The sequence below is a fragment of the Capronia coronata genome (assembly GCF_000585585.1).
Source record: "Capronia coronata CBS 617.96 chromosome Unknown acBCG-supercont1.3, whole genome shotgun sequence".
In the NCBI taxonomy this organism is placed as follows: domain Eukaryota; kingdom Fungi; phylum Ascomycota; class Eurotiomycetes; order Chaetothyriales; family Herpotrichiellaceae; genus Capronia; species Capronia coronata.
In genome coordinates this window covers 797,855-816,569 of record NW_006912895.1, presented here as the reverse complement: position 1 = coordinate 816,569, position 18,715 = coordinate 797,855, and the positions used below count along the sequence as shown (strand labels likewise).

The window sequence follows — 18,715 nt, the reverse complement described above, 5'->3', positions numbered from 1 at the left end:
CGTGGGTCTCGAATACGCGCTAGGTCCAGTCGTACCCAATTTCCCGATTGGGAATATCAGAACGACATCTTCTTCCTCCCTGCAGCTATAACGACTAACCACAAATCATGATTGTCCCGAAAAGGGCTCACCTCGTAATGGGTGACTGCATCGTTTTTTTCCTCGGAGGTGTCCACATCGTCCACATGGCCATGAGGGTCCGATTGCGGGCTTCGGGAGTAGTGTGGCCAGGCTATAGCCTTGCGGGACTCCACCGGAGGGAAAAATATATGTTACAAAAACTACTTTCCCATGTCCTGGGCCTTGCTGGTTGCGATTTTGGTGATGTCGAAAGGCTACATGTAAGTCTACCACCGAATGAAGATCAACGTGCAACATGGTGCGCAAGCACATGGGCAATATTCTGTCCCGAATCAAATTGTATCGTTCGCACCGCTTTTGATTCTTGTGTGCGTGTTCACGTACCGATACATCCACCCTTACAAGGCAGAGAGACCTGGCGCCTTGAGCAAAAATCGCGCTTTATGGGGTCTTGTGTCCCTTGGGCTGTCGGTAGCATGTGTTGCGATTGCTGTACTGAGAGCCTGGAGCCGGGATGGCATCCAGCAAGAGCAAATCGTCAACGCTGTTTCTTGGGTTTGTCAAGCTCTGCTCGGAGAAAGAGGAAACCGCTGACATGACACTTTTAGTGTACAGTCTGTCTCTGTAGAATCTACTATCTCATCTCACGGAGATATCGACACTTTCTATACCGAACAGCCACTCTCGTGGCGGTCTCGATATTTGTGGTTTCAACTCTTCCACGGCAAATTTATCCCCTCATACTACTCAAGGAGGCTTCTTGGGGCGAGCAGTCTCGACTAGAACAGGCTCAAATTGTGTCAGCAACCATCAGCTCCGTCATGGTTGCAGCTTTGACTCCATTTCACTCCGAAACCACTGGTCGACGAAAGCATCCCTATGAGAGATGTTCTCCCATTTCCAGATGGTGGTTCTACTCATACATGAGCCCATTTGTGTCAGAGGGTTATAGACGCAACGGTGACCTTCGACTTGATGGCCTCCCACTGACCAAACCGCACAGCGAACCGAGCCTCTGGCTTGAAGCTTTTATTGCTGCGAGGAGCCAGGGCCGTTCGACTGGTCATGCATTGTGGAAGCTCCTCCGTGGGCGGCTCATCCTCATGGCTCTGATGATGGTGCTCTGTGGAATCACAGAGTATATGGGCGCTATGGGGCTTCGATGGCTGCTTTTGTACCTCCAAGACCCGGAAAGAGCTTTGTTTCGGCCATGGTTCGCGATCCTCTTGTTTGGAATTGGTCCGATTGTCAGAGGCCTGTGTATGCAGACTTTCGAGTATCTGTCCACTCACAGCATCGGCAATTTAAAGGCGATGATCATCTCAGCCGTGTACGAGCGGCTGCTAGCCAGCCCATTGAGCAAGACGCTTGACATTGGCCGGATTCAAAACCATGTCTTGGTGGACATCGACAAGCTGGCGACCCTTCGATATACGGTGATGGCGCTGTTCATGGTCCCTGTCCAGCTCCTTGTGGCATCGCTCATGCTCTACGATGCCGTTGGATGGGCATATCTGCCAGGACTCGCTCTCTTGCTGTGCACCCGATATCCTCTCTCCAAGCTTATCAGCACCTCCCTTGGCGCCGTTCAATCTTGCATATTGAATAACTCCGATGGTCGAATTGCAAAGATTACCGAGAGTATTCGAGCCATCACAACAATCACCATGCTGGGACAGGCGAAACCTTTCATCGACCAAATCTCGAAGATCAGAAACCAGGAGCTACAGGCAATTTGGAACAAGGCCCAGATTCTAGCTGCAGCAGAAAGTACGTCGGAAGGATTGGTTGTTGTGTCTCTGGCACTATGTCTTGGTTTGCACACCCTCGTGCGTGGGAAGAAATTGGATGCTGATATCGCATTTGTCATGGTGGCTGTTTTCAATCTCATCAAAAATATGCTGAACCTGGCTGTGGTGGGAGCCAGTCAATACACTCAAGCAATTACGAGCTTGCAGAGGATCTCGAGCTTTCTCGATTCGGGCGAATTGGTATACGATGCCGAGAATGAGGGAGGTGAGACTTTGCCCAAGGAAAATCTGTTACATGCAGACGGCAACAAGCGCTTCGACAACCGATCCGGAGAGTCAGCAGCGTCTTTGCTCACAAAAGGAGGCTTGAATATAATATCCGGCGAGACAGGGTATCATATGTCGTCCTCCGTAGCCCTGACTTTGCTAAGTATTCACAGGTCCGGAAAGAGCACACTGCTCCAAAATTTACTGTCCCGGGAGTCTGGCGACATGGAAGATCTCGCGATTGATATCAGCTCCTTCAGCTCCATTTCATATGTGCCACAAAGACCTTGGCTCCACAGTGGAACGATTCGGGACAATATCATTTTCAACTCTCCATGGATGCCAGACCGTTATGCGGAGACACTTCGTGTTTGCGGTCTCGACGTGGATCTGGCGATCATGGAGGACGGTGACATGACCGATGTGGGCGAGGGAGGCACTGGCATTTCCGGTGGACAGCGTCAAAGAGTCAATCTGGCGCGGGCCGTGTACGCCAACACTGAAACGATCATTCTCGACGATGTTTTGTCAGCTTTGGATGCTATCACGGCCCGATGGGTGACTGACAAGTGCATCCTAGGCCAGATTCTCAAAGACAGAACAGTGATTCTGGTCACAGATTCACCTATGTGTCTTGAGGTGGCTGATACGATAGTATACACAGAGCATGGACGGATTCGAGAGATCTGGCATCGAAAAGTGCAAGACGAGTCAGGCCATGCACCGACTGTCAGCATCCGCGCAAAAGCAATGTCCGAGCCTGAGAGTTCAGTACCCGGCTCGCTGGAAGACGTGGATGCCTCTCTCCTCGACGTCGATCCATCAGAAGAGGCATTCCTGATTGGAGAAGGTACTAATGCAAACATGATACGGGGTGCAGACAAGTCAGAACAGATCCGTGATGGGCTTATCGGGCAAGCCTATGGTAAGCAAGACCGAATAGATACGAAGGGCGATAGCTCACACTTCAGAAGTATTCAGGTACATTCGGATGTTCGGCCACTGGCTCTATATCCTGGTCACAGCTGTGGTTATCATAGCTGCCCAAGCCATCGACATTGGTCTCCCATTCTGTATTTCCCTCTGGTCTCAGTCGTACAACAAGACCACAAAGGTCCGAGATGGTGTCTATCTTGGAATTTACAGCGGTGCGTCAATGAACTAGAGGTGATATGCTAAGCATGACTGACGTGTATTTAGGGCTGGGGACTTGCCGAGTGTTCATTACCGCAGCCTCGCTACTTTTGGTGTATAGAGGAGCCTGGAAGGTTGGTCGCCGCGAGCACACCCAGCTTCTCAATACCATATTTGGAGCAACATATGGATGGCTCGTGACAACACCTGCCGGGCAGATTATCAACAGATTCGTGTCAGACATGGTTTCTCTTGACGATACATTGATCTCGGCTCTCCGCCCGGTTCTCGAAACATACTTGTCAATTGGGTTCCGCATTCTGACGGTATCATTCCTGATCCCATCGTTTCTTATACCATCTGTTACATTTGTCTCGCTGGCAATTTTCATCGGGAAGCGGTATATGTACGCATTCACGGCGTCCAAAAGACTCTACGCCATAAGCCTGTCGGCTCTCTTTCACAACATCACCGAGACTGCTTCTGGATTGACCACAGTACGTGCGTTTCGGGCAGAATTGGCCTCGAGGGTGCGCTTTCAAAAACAAGTCGAGCAGCATGTCCGAGCATGGCAGGCAGTCAGTGACTGTCAGCGATGGCTAGCCGTGCGGATGGACATGTGCACGTCGTTGACCGCATTCTCCGCGGCTATCCTGGCATACTCACACGCCGGATCCGACCCATCCATCGTTGGTTTCAGCTTGACGACCTCAACGTCCCTTTGCACGGCGCTCCTCTACTTGACATATCTCTCGACTCTTTTGGAGGTGGAAATGAACAGTCTTCAGCGCATCGAAGACTACATCCACGACGTGCTCCAAGAAGATAGAAGGGGAAACCCCGATCACCCTGTCGGGAAAGGATGGCCTCATCGAGGCAAGGTCAGCATACAAGATCTTACCGTCGGCTACGCGCTTGATGGACAAGCAGTGCTGAAGGGGGCTAGTCTTGAAGTCGAGGCTGGTGAGTGTGTCGCTCTTGTGGGGAGGACGGGAAGCGGGAAAAGCTCCCTCGCTCTCAGCATGTTGCGGCTCACCACCAAATATTCGGGCTCGATCAAGATTGACGGTGTGGGCATCGAGCATATCGAGGCCGACCTGCTGCGGCGACGCATCAGCCTGATTCCTCAGAACCCGGCAATCTTTGAGGGTACGTTGAGGTTCAACATGGATCTGTGCGGCCAACAAGACGACGCCACCCTGAATTCCATCCTCCAGCAAGTCAAGGTGCAGTCGGCATCGGACGTTAGTACTCCACTCACCCTTGACTATCACGTCACGTCCGGGGGCGAGAACTTCTCTCAGGGTCAACGACAACTTATCTCTCTCGCTCGTGCAATGGCAGCGCAGTCAAAGGTTGTGGTTATCGATGAAGCCACAGCCAACCTCGATCCTATTTCCGAAGAACGCATACAAGCACTCATCCGCCAGAATCTGCGTGACTGCACCATCATAGCCATTGCCCACAGACTCAAAACGGTATTGGACTTTGACAAGGTGGTTGTGCTAAAAGAAGGAAGAATAGTTGAAGCTGGGGTTCCAAGAGACTTGGTCGAGTCCAGAAGAGGTGAATTCTACAGTATGCTTTGCCAGCAGACTGTCAAGGCAAATGATCTGGTGGGATAGTCATCGGGCAATCCGAGTGAATACAGAAAATATGCATTGATTAGACACAATTGGATTTTCTGGGTCGAGCCCTCAAAGTCCCAGGAAACACCGAGACACAGTTTCTGGCTGATCTAGTCTCTTCTGCATCCTGCGTGTCTGTATCTTGGTTCCTCGTGTGACCGCCATATTAGCTCACTCGGTGTGAAAGGTCATACATGGCTCCAAGCCCATAGTGTACGCAGACGCCGTATCTCATCCGTAAATGGTAGGATCCCGAATTCCCAAGATGATTGCAGTGGCCTGATCCAACCCAATGGCAATATCGGCTACTAAATCACAGAATCCAAAGAACACGTGGACTAGAACAGGGCTCAGAAGTTTACCAGCCTCGGACGAGTGGATTGGTTCGCCTCGTACTGAGTTTCCCAATCAGGCGATACTGCATCTCTTCCTGGCAAAAGCTAGTGAGGAGCCTGGTCTCACCTGAAGTGGAGAGAGCTGTAGGCCAAGTGTTGTGTCTCGAGCCATCTCTATACACACTGGGGACCAATTTTCAGGGTTTGAACTATATTTGGAAGCGCTATACCCTGATTGAAAGTTTGGAAGCATCAAGGAATCAGTGTACACTGTTCAGTCCTCCCAGTCCCGTCCAGCCGCAACAAAGACAATGGCAACCGAAGTCAAAAACTCCCAATCCACGATCCTGAGAACCGCAGGGCCACGAGGACTCGATGCCTCAGTCATGATCAAAAATCTCGTGCCAGAGTCTGAACAACAACGAGTTCCAGGACCTCAGGATCCTGTGCGGCTCTCCCAGAATGCAACGACCGCTCATATCTTGACAATTCGATGGACGGCCGACTCGGGATGGGAAGCACCTCAGATCAGCCCCTACAGCAAGATTGCCCTTGAACCCACGGCGAGCGTGTTGCACTATGCCACCGAGTCATTTGTACGTCCGCTTAGCGATAGAACATGCATATTCTAGAAAAGCTGATTCTCTCTTGTTTCGTAGGAAGGCATGAAAGCGTACCGAGGCTACGATGGTAAACTGCGTCTCTTTCGACCCCGACTCAACTGTGAACGCATGAGGATCTCGAACGACCGAGTATGCCTCCCGGATTTCGACTCAGTCGAGCTATTGAGCGTCATCACCACATTTCTGGCTCTTGAATGTCCGCGCTGGCTCCCCGATCCGGGGTCGAATCTTTATGTTCGACCGACAATGATCGGAAGTGGATCCGCCCTTGGAATCCAGAGACCAAGGGAGGCCCTGTTCTTCCTGTTCGCGGCTTTATTTCCTCAGAGCAGCAGTGCGAAGGTCTCTCCAGGAATCAAGTTGCTTGCCAGCGATCCTGAACAGATCCGAGCGTGGCCCGGTGGGTTTGGATATGCAAAGGTGTGTGTGTTATAGAATGTGTTCCGGGTAATTATGGGTTTTCTGTCCATTAACATGACTTGTGTCTATAGGTCGGTGCAAACTACGGTCCGGCCATGACCGCCCAAGCCCAAGCTCGTGAAGCAGGCTGTAGTCAGACATTATGGCTGTTCGGGGAAGACAAGCTGGTCACCGAAGCTGGAGCCAGCAACTTCTTCGTGATCTGGCGAGCCAAAACATCTAACGAGATTGAACTTGTCACGAGCTCCCTCGATACGAAAGTCATATTGGATGGAATCACTCGAAGGAGCGTCTTGGCGCTGGCGAGGGAGAGATTGACAGCCAGTGCTGACCCGGACGTGCTGGGGGACCTCAAACCTCTGAAAGTGGTCGAAAGAGCATTCACCGTGGCGGAGATGCTCGATGTGAGTGTCGAGGGAAGACTTATCGAGGCGTTTGTTTCTGGTACAGCGGTCTGTCTCGCCTCTTCTTTCATGTGCACCTTCCTTGGACATCTTTTGTGGACTATATTGGTGGCATTGCTGACTCGGTATCTTTCACACAGATGTTCATCTCTCCAGTGGCCATGATTCGCCATAAACAGCAAGACATTGAGTTTCCCATGCAGGTGACAGAAACAGGGCTGGAGGCTCCCGTGTCCCATTACTCGTCACGTCTCAAAGGCTGGTTGGAGGATATCATATATGGAAAAGTCGACCACCCCTGGGCGTATGTAATCGAGGAGAAGGTCAGTTAGGAAGACCTGCTGAAGGAGACGAGAAAGTTAGCCTTGTTGGTGCTTCTTACCAGGAACAGAAAGGAGAATGCATGTTGATGGGCTCTAACAGACAAACGTCTGTTTCTACCGCGCTGGTGTAGGTTCACCTCGATCCTCTTTTCCATGTGCTGCAGAGCGAACGAAACGACAGGGCTATTCAAGTAGACATACGCACGGTAATGCAAGAGGATATCATCATGACTCGGTGCATCTCCAATATTTTTAGGTCCTGGAGGCTAGACCGCCTTATCGGTGTTAAAAAACTCATCTATCTTGTTCATACATATCAATGCATGCTTCTGCAGGAGGCACTCATTAGCACACCGTCTTCAAACATTGATACGGCTGTCAATTTGGCTAAAGGCACAACTCACCCTCATTGAATCGAAAGTCAACCCTCCCACATGCGGTAGTAAAGTGACCTGGTCGTATTGTAATAACTTTGGATTAATGTAAGGTCTGGATCCATGATCATCTCACGTTAGCCGGGGGATATTGACGCTGTATGCGACAGTCTGAGGAAGTTCACAAAGACAGGAGACTTACTCATTCTCATATACATCCAGTCCCGCAGCAGAAACAACTCCGGTCTCCAATGCTCTGCACAACGCCTCCTCGTCGATACATTTGCCTCTGGCGATGTTGACCACTACCATACCCGGTTTCATCTTGAAGAAGGCTTCATTGCCGAGCAGATGATGAGTGGATTTCGAGTAGCTGCATGTCAAGATGACACAGTCCACCACCTGCAATAGCGACTCAAGGGTGTCGTGTAGAGTCATCGGCGGTAGTTGGGTTTTGCTGTCGTTCAAGGTTTCTCTCGAGCTTTTCCTGTTGAGACAATGGATTTGCATGTTCAACGCAGCGACCTGCTTCGCCACCACTTGTCCGATGACGCCCATTCCCACTATCCCCAGACTCTTACCACATGGATCTCGGGAGCTGTGGGCCGAATCCCTCAGAGCCGGAAGGAACTCGTTGTTGCGAACCATTCGTTCGTAGATACTGAGTTTGCGAAACGCCGAGATGATCAAGTAGATTCCTATCGTCGCGGTGGCCTCGGCGCCACCAGTGGTGTTGTAGAATTTAATTGATCTCGAAGCAAGACCCTCGATGTCCTCCTGCTCAAAGCCATGTCCGAAGTTGACAATGACTCTCAGTGAAGGCGGGAAACAATCCAGGAACTTCCTCGTCCAGCCTTGGCCAATCTTTACTGCTCCGGATGGCAGGTTGATGCCGACTCTCATGATACCGTCGATGGTAAAGCATTCACCACTTTTCATTGAGCTGATGAAATCATCATGAGTCGCAAAAGCGTATTCAATTACCTCGTATCGAGAAGAAAACAAAACCCATTCAGCCTGTGAGATGACTGCCAGTGGTGAGCCAATGACCAGGATTTTCGGTTTCATCATCGTCGAGGAGGCCAGCCTGGTGGTCTGGATTCGGGGACAACAATGACCATCTATGTGTAAGTATACATACATATTGACAGCTCATCAACAGTTGATGTGTTTGCCATTGCACTATGGAACGAGTGGAGTCTCGAGGCTCTGCTTGGTCGTTCAGAATTACCACTTCTGGTGAAGCGCGAGACATAACACGTATAAGTAGCACCCACTACAGCGGTGGGAGGATGGTCTACACATTTTCAACGTTGTTGGAGGTTCTGCAACCCTGTGCAGTTGACGCCTTGACAAGCACGAGGCTGAGCAGGTGCAGGATTGGCTCAAAAGTTGACCATTGTCGTCCTTGTATACAACAGTATTGTATGGAGGTTCGGGGAATTAGTCGGAAGTGAAGTGGCATACGGCTTCACGCTAGGAGTCGGGCCTCCGACTCCTTATCTAAAGTCTAGGAGCAACTGATCCCGATGCCTTATCTACATGTAAACAGTCCAGACCTCACGAGACCCGAAATAACACTCGCCGGGATGGCCTTGTTGGAACCGGCTCATGAGACGTTTCGAGGATCTGAACACAGGGTTACCGACAGGTGCATACGATCACTGTCAGACCATAACGGTGACCGGCGCTCTGACGGGAGTCATCAGTCATGCATACACTTGTGATGAGCCATTTCTACATGTTGCGTCTTGGGTAACGCTGATTTGGATATTGCATTGGCCATCCAAATCGTATTGGAAGAGAGACAAGCGAGCAAACAGGCTCTAGCCTTGTCCTCTGGCATAGTATACTGCTGGTCGGTTCTACCCCTGCGTGACGTGACACGAGCCATTCGGTCATTGGCCAGGCCTCTCTCTAACTCCTCGTTCAGCACTCTTGTAATGTCAAAGTTATGTTGAATGAGAACGGCTTGCAAACATTGTAATGGTGGAGTATAACGTTGCTAACCAAGGATAACGATCGTCAAATTCATACTACTACTATGTACGTACACAACTCATATCTACCTTCTCGGCTGTCTTCAGTTAGTATCTCTGAGATCTGGGAGATTGGACCAACAAGCGGCAGGCGCGCTCGCCGTGTGCCAGATTCCATCTACAGCCGATATCTAGTATGGCTTGACACCAGCCAACTTCAACAGCTTGTCCGTCTTTTCCGGAAGTTCAAGTGGTGCATCCCGGTCGCGAGGGTCTCTGGTACCGTCCTCCAGGTATGACTGTGTATCTCTTTCGACAATGTTGTCGTGTGGCCAGTGTGTAGTGCCTGCGTACTTGGAGAAGCACTGGGCCTTCAGTCTCAACTGGTCCTCGCTTGCCATTCTTGCGGGTGTGTATGCGGCATATATGGCGGTGCGGATCTGGTTGCTCTTCTCGGTGGGCTCGGAGCCGTAGTGGATTGTCCGACTATCCCAGAGAATTAGGTCGCCGACGTCTGCGCACACCTTACGTGGTTCGATCCCCTTGGCCTTGAACCACGCGAGTTGCTCCTTGTTAAACCCGTACCAATCCTTTGCGGTCCATGTGGACTTATCAGTCGTTGTGTCGAAGAACTCGTCATTGAGGGCATGGGACCCGGGGTACACAACCAGCCCTCCATCCTCGGGGCCGGATGGCGACAGGACGATGATACCTTGCACACAATGTATGCCTCGTCGCAGGGGGCTCTGGTCGATGTGCTCCCATGCCGCTTTTCTCGGGACATCTTTCCTGTTAGGAAATGTGATGTTCAAGGAGTCAAAGCTGACCAGCAACTCTTTGGTACCCCAGAGCAGTTCAAAGGCTTCCAGGACGCCGGGCTCCATACGAGCGTCCCACATGAATTTCTCATGGGCGACCCCGTACCCGGTAAAGGTGTTGATCTTGCTCTGCACTGGCAAATTCTTGCCAATCCATGTGTCGGGGTTTTCAAAGTCGAGATCGGTCCCAAATGACTTTAGCCAGTCATATGCTTTTTCCTGAATTGCGACCGCTCTATCACGAGGAACTACCCCTTTGAGCACGACATATCCATCCTTCTGAAGGTTGGCCCTCCAATCTTGATATTTGGGACTATCAATCTGTGAGTCTGATGACTAAACAAGCAAGGGACGGGAAACAACGCACCTGATGATATCGGGGATGGCCGCCGGCTTGATCTTTGGTGAGGTCTGCGGACTGATGGCGATAGGAGCCATGGTTGCGATGTGGATTTCGGGAGGGTTGTAGACTGACGAGGAGTCGAGATGTACTAGAGACAAGTTGTAGTAGGTAGGTAGTAGTACTGTTTCTTGTCCTGGCAGCAGAAGTGCAGATGGTGGGAGCCAAAGGGCGGTCCTTCAGCTAATATACCTACAGTACTTACTAAGTACCTACTTAGGTATGTAGTCTTATCTGACAGAAAGGACTTGGCCGAATGGGCTCCTTTCGCCAGTACCCAACGACCTCCACCGAGGGGTTTAATGGGGTAGAGGAGGCCGGTGTTTAGCCGACTCGGACGGAGGACTGTTTACTTATCTATATCCGTCGGACTTCCGAAGACACAGCAGGTACATATGGCTCGTGGACATTTGGCCGGCAGACCGTAAGTGGGATTTGGGGATGATTCTTATAGTGTAAGTACTGTAATAAAGAGAAGCACATCTCGCCACACACCCGGTCAGCTCTGATCAACCGCAGTCCATACAGGCTCCACGCTCCACGCTCCACGCTCCACGCTCGAAATGAGTACTTCAATCACTGATACAAGTACGTCCGTAGTATAGTGCTACCTACAGCATTGCAATGCACCAGGTTATGACAGCCCAGAACAGTCTGTTCACAAAGAAAAGACTGCTGAGATACCAAGTACTTACTTGGTAAGTACGTACTAGTAGTACTCACTACAGTACTAAGTAGTAGTAGCGCTTACTGCACTACTAAAGTGAGCTGTTCTTGCCTATCCTGTCCCTGCCCTTTTCCATTACAGTGCCTCTGCAGTGAGTAAGTACTAAGTGAGTACTTACTTAGTAAGTAGTACTCCCCAACGCAGAATCACAGCGTGTCCTACTTAGTACGCTCTGCCGACCTCAGGTGCCTGGCTACTGTGATTCGAGTTAAGACCGTTTGCATCACGGAGCCAGGTACCTACTAGGTAGTACTTACTTACCGGGCACTGTCCGAGTAGAAGAAGGAGCCTCGTGCCACCAGAGGCTGTGCCAAATACTAAGTAGGTATTGGCCACGAGTGAAGACCACGGTACTACAAGTACTATTACCTACTTGTTAGTAAGTACCTACTAACATACGTGCATGCCATGAATCGGGTGGACTCCCGGGTACTTACTATATGTCAAGATATTAACTCTAAGTAGTACAGGTCCAGAATCTCTAGGCACTGCACAATGTATGCATAGGATTGAAGTCTTTTTACCAGGGTGCTCCCCTGGGCGACAGTGCACCGGATCTGCAAATTTCCCGCCGATGATATGAGTTAGCGATATCGTGGCCCAACCGTCCACTACTTACTAATTAAGTACTACTTAGTAAGTACTTGTTTTGTCCTAGTGAGACGCTGAAGCTGGAGATACTACTAGTGCACAGAGTGGATGGGAAATATTTACTCTTGTTATCGACAATGACAACATGGCAGCTTGCAACTCCCAATTCCTCGCCGGAACCCGCGACAGCACTGCACCAAACCAACTATCTTTGGGATCAGGCTGGCAGTCATAGCAGTCAAACGAAGCTACTAGTACAAAGTCTTGGAAGAACCGCACACTCACAGCCGCGCAAGAGTGGGTGAGCCGATATCTCGAGCTGCCTGAAAACACGGATCTCCTTGCCGTCACCCAATGCAAGCAATTCAAGGCTCTGTTACAGGAAAGGCTGCAACTACATTGGCTGTTTGAGCTGCCCGGCGACTCGGATCGGTTCACTTTCTGCCATTTCAAATGCCTGGTCGGATGTTTTTGAGAAATACGACCTCGAATACGTGATCACACATAGAAGACTTCCGAGCCATTATGACACGAGCGGGCGTCGTGATCTCTAGAAATCTCACCGAATTCTCTTTGGCTTCCTCCTCTTCACTTTATTGTCGTCGTGGGCGGCAACTCGCACCACGACTGCATCGGTGGCGCAGGAGGACAGAAAACTTGGATGTGGACGGAATACCTACTACTACTAGTACTACTTAGTAGCCTGAACCAAATATCCCAAACCGGATGTTGTGAACCAAACATCGCGTTATATACTTATCGAGGCACCACAAATAGCGCAGTGGAAGCGTCCACAAACTTACCAGTCATGCTGCAAGTTTTAGGGACGGACTGATTGTTTGCCAGTGCAAGAGTCATGTAGACTACTAGTACTTAGTACTACCTACTTATACCAGGTAGTATTCTAAGTAGTACTACCCAGACGTCTCGATAGTACTTAGTACCGTAGATTTAGTGTTATAAGTATACTAGTACCTACTAGGTAAGGAGGCCTAGGTAGCTCAAGAGGTGCCCAAGATAGTAGTGTAAATACGGTGTTCTTCCTGCACAGGACATAGAAAATACGACTTTGCCGGTGTAATCCTCTTTGTTCGATATTGATAATCCCGGTTTAGCAGCTAAGTAGGTACTAACTATGCCCACCCCCTAGACTAGGATCTATACCTACCTATAGATCCTACGTAGTAGGTACTACCTAGTATATAGGAAGCTTCTTAGAGAAGCTTCTATCCTATAAATTACCTAAGAATTCTCTAGTCTTAAATCGGTTTCGAGACGGTTTCGAGACGAGTTCGATACGAGTTCGATACGAGTTTAATTTAGCTTCGATTTAGCTTCGATACGGTTTCGAGACGGGTTCGAGACGGGTTCGATTTAGCTTCGATTGAGCTTCGATACGGCATTAAGACGGGTTTAAGACGGGTTTAATACGAGGTCGATACGAGTACGATTTAGCTTCGATACGAGTTTGATTCGGCTTTAATACTACCGCTTCGAGACGGCTTTAAGACGGCTCCGATACGGATTTAATACGGTTTCGACATCTACCTAGCTATAGGTTTAATTACTTTATAGGGAGGTATTTAATATCTAGGTACTATCTAGTACCTACCTATAGTTTTAATCTAGTTTTAATCTAGTTTTAATCTAGTTCTAATAGATTAAACTATAGTACTAGTTAATAGGTACTAGGTACCTACTAGGTAAGTACCTAGTATAAGAAGATAGATCCTAAAAATTCTATCTGAAAACTAGGTAGGTACAGTACTTGACTAAATAGGTACTTAGTAGTAGGTATCTATTAATCTATCTATCTCAATCGCTCTCTACTAGTAATCCTATACTTACTATTTAGTACTACTTAGTAGCAAGTACTAACTATTTAGGTAAGAGTATTATATAGTAAAATCCTCGATCTAGTAGGTTCGATAAGGCTTCGATCTGGGTTCGATTAGGCCGAATTTCGATCTAGGATCAATCTAGGATCGACTAGGTGTGGATAAGGAAAATGTTTCGATCTTTGAAGGGTGGAAATAAGTAGATTTTCCGTAGTATAAGTAGTACTTAGTACCTCAAAAGAACCGGGGAGCTTAGGTAGACGTTCCGGGAAGTCGAACTCGTAGTATAACACGTGGAGGAGTCCAGCCAGCTCTCTATTGCGTGGGAACTCTTCGATATGCCCATTTCAGAGTCCAAAAGGGTTGTTTGATGGTAGGAGGTAAATTCCGGGTACTGCTCTTAGAGTCGACAGGGGCTTTTTCTGCGGCCCTTTGAGTTGCCAGACGACAGAGAACCTCTCAACCCAGTTCTAAAGGTGTATTTTCGGGTGGTTGAGCCAGATATGTCCATTTGCCGGAAACTGAATACAGACAGTAAGACGTGTCTTGAACACTGGCAATATTGGGTCCAGTTCTGTTCTCTGCCAAAGCAACAGGTCGAGCCTAGGCACTGGCAGTATAAGAGGTGCCAGAGACGAGAAAACGCCAACGGTTCTCAGTCTGCTGTTCCATAATATCGGTCTCCAAAATCCCCTAACCCAGGAGCGATATGCCTGTAAACGTTCGATCAGCAAATCCATACTCAGTTTCCTAGCTGTCTGGCAGGATTTGAATTAGGCACGTACCCAGATGCTGTAAGATCATCGTCCACGGCGGCGGTGACGATTTTTAATCTGGGAAACTGCCGAGTGAGGACTTCGATGCCTTTTCGAGACGCCATGACGTTGACAAAGACGATGTCTTGTTCTGGAACTCCCGCTTCAAGGATCAGGTCGATTGCCTTGCTCGCCGAGCCTCCAGTGGCTAGCATTGGCTCCAATATCAGAACAACTAAGTAGCCAAAAATAACGGATCTCACAGTCAGCAATTGACTCGAACACATCCACGAAGGGTACCTCGATCAGGCGTTTCCCATGGACTTACATCGATTGGCTATGTCCTTGGGGAATTTGGAGTAGAGATGAGTTGGCAGACACGTCTCCTCATCGCGCTGGATCAAGATCTTGCCAAAGCTGAGCGGTCCGCTATATTTGGGTGTCATGTTAGTGCTGGGTAGTACGTAGCGGCGAGGTGTGTCTCTCCTTTTCCGCAGGGCTTTGTTCAATAAGAAGGGGCCACACACCTATACGACTGCCGAAGCGAGTCTTCCATGCTCGCTCCTGCGCGAAGAATGCTGATTCCGCACACCCGTCGCGTCGGCCTCATTCCACGGTAAACACTTTTGGTCGGCGTAATGACGACCAGGCTTTCGGTGGGAACCAAGTCGAGGGCTGAAGACAACAACGACTCGGTCAGATATATACTAGGTAGTAGTGACCGGGATTTGGGGCTGAAAGTCCATACCTGCAGTCATGAGCTGATGAGCCACTAGCTGAAATGCTGATACGAATGCAGGCGTTTCAGTTTCTTGGTCTCTCAGCACTGTCATGGCACACAGCAGCTGCTTGTTGGGTGACAGCACAACGACCTGAGCATTTTGCGTAGGAAGAACGACGTTCTTCGTTCCGTTGAGGGAACCCATGGTGTTCGAGGGCCAGTGAAGGATGTGTACTGTCCACAAATGCCAGCTGGTGCCGGGAATGTTGTTTGCCGGCAGTAGAAACTCGGTGGCAGACTGAGAGCAAAGGGTAAGCAACTGAGCTTCTTTCCGTGTCCTTCTCTTAGACCACGAGGGTGTGAAGAGACGGAGACATAGTTTGAATGGTCAAGCAGTCAAGCCGTATTGGTGAGGTGATTGAGGTCTCATCTCCATCTGGCGTTCAATTGACGTTGCCAAGGTCGAAGCGGCGGCGCCGACCTCCATCTTCGTCGCAAATCCCCGGAGACGTTAGACCATGGTGGCGGATTCGCATATCTGATGGCAGCAGGCCTTCCGATCTCCACAGGCAAGCCACGATAGTAGGTAGCAAGGGTTTAGATACCACTACCACACGAGTGGGGACTGGTACTTGGGGCATGAGAGGACTCCGTGATTATCGATCATCGTTGTGGGGGCACAAGGGCTCAGCCGCTTCAGCACCCAAGACGCCTGTTATCGGATAAGACAGATAACAGATAACGAGGATAATGGTTGATACTCCCCCACATGATTCCAGGCCCTAGCCTGATGCCGCCTTTGTTGCTGCATCTTCACCTACTGGGGCTCACCAGGCATAGCGCGACATTCCCAATAAAGCCCCATCATCGCGAGGTTTGGCTGCAATCCGTAGCAGCCGGTCCATAGTTTCTGTGAAAATCGCCAGATTGCCACGATATATCTGCGCGGCAAGGACATAGCGGCCATGGCCTCCGACAGAAAGGTTCCCTGCAACGGGGCCGGATCGAGTTCACTCTTTTCCGTTCAATTTGAGGATCAATAGTCGCCAGGCCAAACGAAAGGTGCCATCGAAAGAGACGCAGTCGAAGTGTATTGAGAGCCGGTAGACTCTGCAAAGCATGGCGCTCCAGATTCTGGCAGGTGAGTTCGTTCCATCCTCCAGCGTTCATGCATAACCGGCTGTTGAACAGGGTCAAGCTGCCCTGAGTTCGCCGATACCATTGCGAAGAAGTAGGTGAAGCATGCTCGGTCACTCTACATCAACTCCCACTGACCGTGGTGTTCCAGAATCGGCTGTCCTATCAACCGAAATCACCTCTCGACATCTCGATTTTCCAACGGTGAGACACGTGCCGTCATCCAGAATTCCGTTCGGGATGCCCATGTTTTCATTTTGCAAACCGCGGCGGAGCCGGTCAATGACATGCTCATGGAGCTTTTGATCACGGTCCATGCCTGCAAGATCGCTTCGGCGCGGAGAATCACAGTGGTGTTACCCTGCTTCCCGTACGCTCGTCAAGACAAGAAAGACCGCAGTCGCGCGCCTATCACCGCAAAGCTCGTGGCCAACATCTTGGAAAGTGCAGGCTGCCATCACATCATTGTTAGTACAGCTGCCGAGCAAACGCGTCCGGTTGGTTCCACATACTAATGTGTAGGATGGCTAGACGATGGATCTGCATGCGTCTCAGATACAGGGATTCTTTGATATCCCAGTTGACAAGTAAGTAATCCTGTTGTCACTTGTCCGAGGATTTTCTGTTTGGACCGCATGGCGCTAACGCAGTCTTATCCAGTGTAAGTCGGGCATCTCCCAGAATGGGATCGTCGAGAGACTTCTTCTGACAGCGTCTCCTGTTCAGCTGTATGCGGAAACGACCATGACCGAATACCTGAGGCAGGAATACGCCCAGGAGGACATGGTAATTGTGTCGCCCGACGCTGGCGGTGCTCGGCGGTATGTCCAGACCAGCGCGCGCTTCGGACTCATAAACTCCCTCGTCTGACGCCAGTTGGCTGGGGAAATCGGCTGACCCGAAATCTGCTCCAGGGCGGCCGCAATCGCAGACCGACTACGGGTCGACCTGGCACTGATCCACAAGGAAAGAAAAGTCGTCAATCAGGTCAGTCGAATGATTTTGGTGGGCGGAGTGGCAGGCAAGACGGCAATCATTGTCGATGACATTGCCGACACCTGCGGTACCCTCGCCCTCGCTGCGCAGGTGCTCATCGACAATGGTGCCCAACGATGCATAGCCATCGTCACCCACGGGTTTCTCAGTGGTCAAGCTCTCCAAGTGATCGAGAAGAGTGCTCTTGAACGACTAGTCGTGACAAACACGCTGCCACTGCCCGAGAAGGCCAAGTCTTGCTCCAAGATACACACAATCGACGTGGGTTCGACCATCGCTGAGGCGATTCGGAGGACACACAATGGAGAATCGTAGGTTTCTTGTTGCCCGGGACACGTTCTCGAGCTAATGTGGCACAGCATCTCGCTTCTCTTCTCCTGACATTGTTCAGTATGGATGCTCGACATCCTTGGGGCAGGAGACTATCATGAGGTCAGATTTTGTCCGGGTGAAATAGTGCATGGAGTGTCAGGACTCAGGCTTCAGAAATCGAAGTCGAAGTCGGCGATGGCTTGGCTTGCGGCTGGCATTCATTCACGTTGAAGTTGCTTGGTTACCGATCAGGTCTTGTTCAAGAGACATAGGACCAGTCGACGTCGGCAGGCATTCCAACTGCACATATGGAAAGTGTCATGGATGGGATGAAACTGGGTGGGAGTTTGAACATCATGTGTTCAAACATCAAGCAGGCAGGCACGACACGGCAGGAACAGCGTTACAGCCCACCTTCAAGTTGCGGGCTGCTTGCTTGAGGAGCATTGGGTCCTTCCTAATTGATTACACAGGTAAATACCTTGAATTAGTAGTAGGTGGTAGGTAATAGTGGCTGGCTCTGTAGATGCCTCTACTACCTATTATTACTAGTAACTACTACTACCGCCGGCCAACATCTTAGTACTGTAGTAACTCATCAGGCACTACTAGTAATTGTAGCAAAGTGCTGCGCTATAGACGCCTAGGTTGTAGTAACAAGGCCACCACCAATCTATGCAGTTCACCTAGACTCTAGGGCGATAATTAAGGGCAGCCGGCGCCTGGAGGGGTCGCCAAGTGCCTAAAGAGCCTTACTACCAGTCAGAGCTCCCCCGTGCTTGGCAGGCTGAAATTAGCTCTACTGGTAGTAGACAATGAGACCTTTCACCTTCATCACTTGCCCGGTTTATGCGTGCTATGCCTCAATTTACGGATCGTCTTCATGCTTCATGATCGCATCAACAGCCTCCGGGGCTTTGCGACACCGCCGCGGCAGTGATACCACGGCAGACCCTGGTCCAGACGAAGGTATAAGAGTCTCGCTCCAGGCCCTAGCCCTGTCTTTTGAGCCTTACGGGACGTCGCTGATTGATCCCGTGTCTATCCATATAGGCCCGGCTCGCAAACGCATCAGGCTCGAGGTGAGACTTTATACGGCTT

At 50.2% G+C, this 18,715-nt stretch overlaps 6 protein-coding genes across 6 annotated transcripts; 3 read left to right on the top strand and 3 right to left on the bottom strand.

Annotated features, from left to right (window-relative positions):
* Window positions 1-902: 902 nt before the first annotated feature.
* Window positions 903-4,858, top strand: A1O1_03589 (uncharacterized protein; the record flags this gene model as incomplete). The annotated part of the gene is made up of 3 exons (XM_007724490.1): window positions 903-3,024; window positions 3,074-3,247; window positions 3,300-4,858. The coding sequence occupies 3 exons, from the start codon at window positions 903-905 to the stop codon at window positions 4,856-4,858; spliced, it is 3,855 nt and encodes a 1,284-aa protein (XP_007722680.1).
* A 649-nt stretch (window positions 4,859-5,507) lies between these two features.
* Window positions 5,508-6,975, top strand: A1O1_03588 (branched-chain amino acid aminotransferase; the record flags this gene model as incomplete). Its single annotated transcript, XM_007724489.1, has 4 exons — window positions 5,508-5,792; window positions 5,856-6,239; window positions 6,311-6,691; window positions 6,784-6,975. 4 exons carry the CDS (start codon window positions 5,508-5,510, stop codon window positions 6,973-6,975), a joined length of 1,242 nt encoding a protein of 413 aa, XP_007722679.1.
* Window positions 6,976-7,538: 563 nt separating this feature from the next.
* On the bottom strand, window positions 7,539-8,408 carry A1O1_03587 (uncharacterized protein; the record flags this gene model as incomplete). Its single annotated transcript, XM_007724488.1, has 1 exon — window positions 7,539-8,408. The coding sequence occupies one exon, from the start codon at window positions 8,406-8,408 to the stop codon at window positions 7,539-7,541; it is 870 nt and encodes a 289-aa protein (XP_007722678.1).
* Window positions 8,409-9,510: 1,102 nt separating this feature from the next.
* A1O1_03586 (uncharacterized protein) lies at window positions 9,511-10,575 on the bottom strand (the record flags this gene model as incomplete). The annotated part of the gene is made up of 2 exons (XM_007724487.1): window positions 9,511-10,450; window positions 10,505-10,575. 2 exons carry the CDS (start codon window positions 10,573-10,575, stop codon window positions 9,511-9,513), a joined length of 1,011 nt encoding a protein of 336 aa, XP_007722677.1.
* Window positions 10,576-14,348: 3,773 nt separating this feature from the next.
* On the bottom strand, window positions 14,349-15,374 carry A1O1_03585 (uracil phosphoribosyltransferase; the record flags this gene model as incomplete). Its single annotated transcript, XM_007724486.1, has 5 exons — window positions 14,349-14,406; window positions 14,479-14,683; window positions 14,777-14,877; window positions 14,976-15,123; window positions 15,197-15,374. The coding sequence occupies 5 exons, from the start codon at window positions 15,372-15,374 to the stop codon at window positions 14,349-14,351; spliced, it is 690 nt and encodes a 229-aa protein (XP_007722676.1).
* A 914-nt stretch (window positions 15,375-16,288) lies between these two features.
* On the top strand, window positions 16,289-17,617 carry A1O1_03584 (ribose-phosphate pyrophosphokinase; the record flags this gene model as incomplete). The annotated part of the gene is made up of 6 exons (XM_007724485.1): window positions 16,289-16,310; window positions 16,361-16,400; window positions 16,458-16,773; window positions 16,838-16,893; window positions 17,005-17,127; window positions 17,221-17,617. The coding sequence occupies 6 exons, from the start codon at window positions 16,289-16,291 to the stop codon at window positions 17,615-17,617; spliced, it is 954 nt and encodes a 317-aa protein (XP_007722675.1).
* Window positions 17,618-18,715: the final 1,098 nt, after the last annotated feature.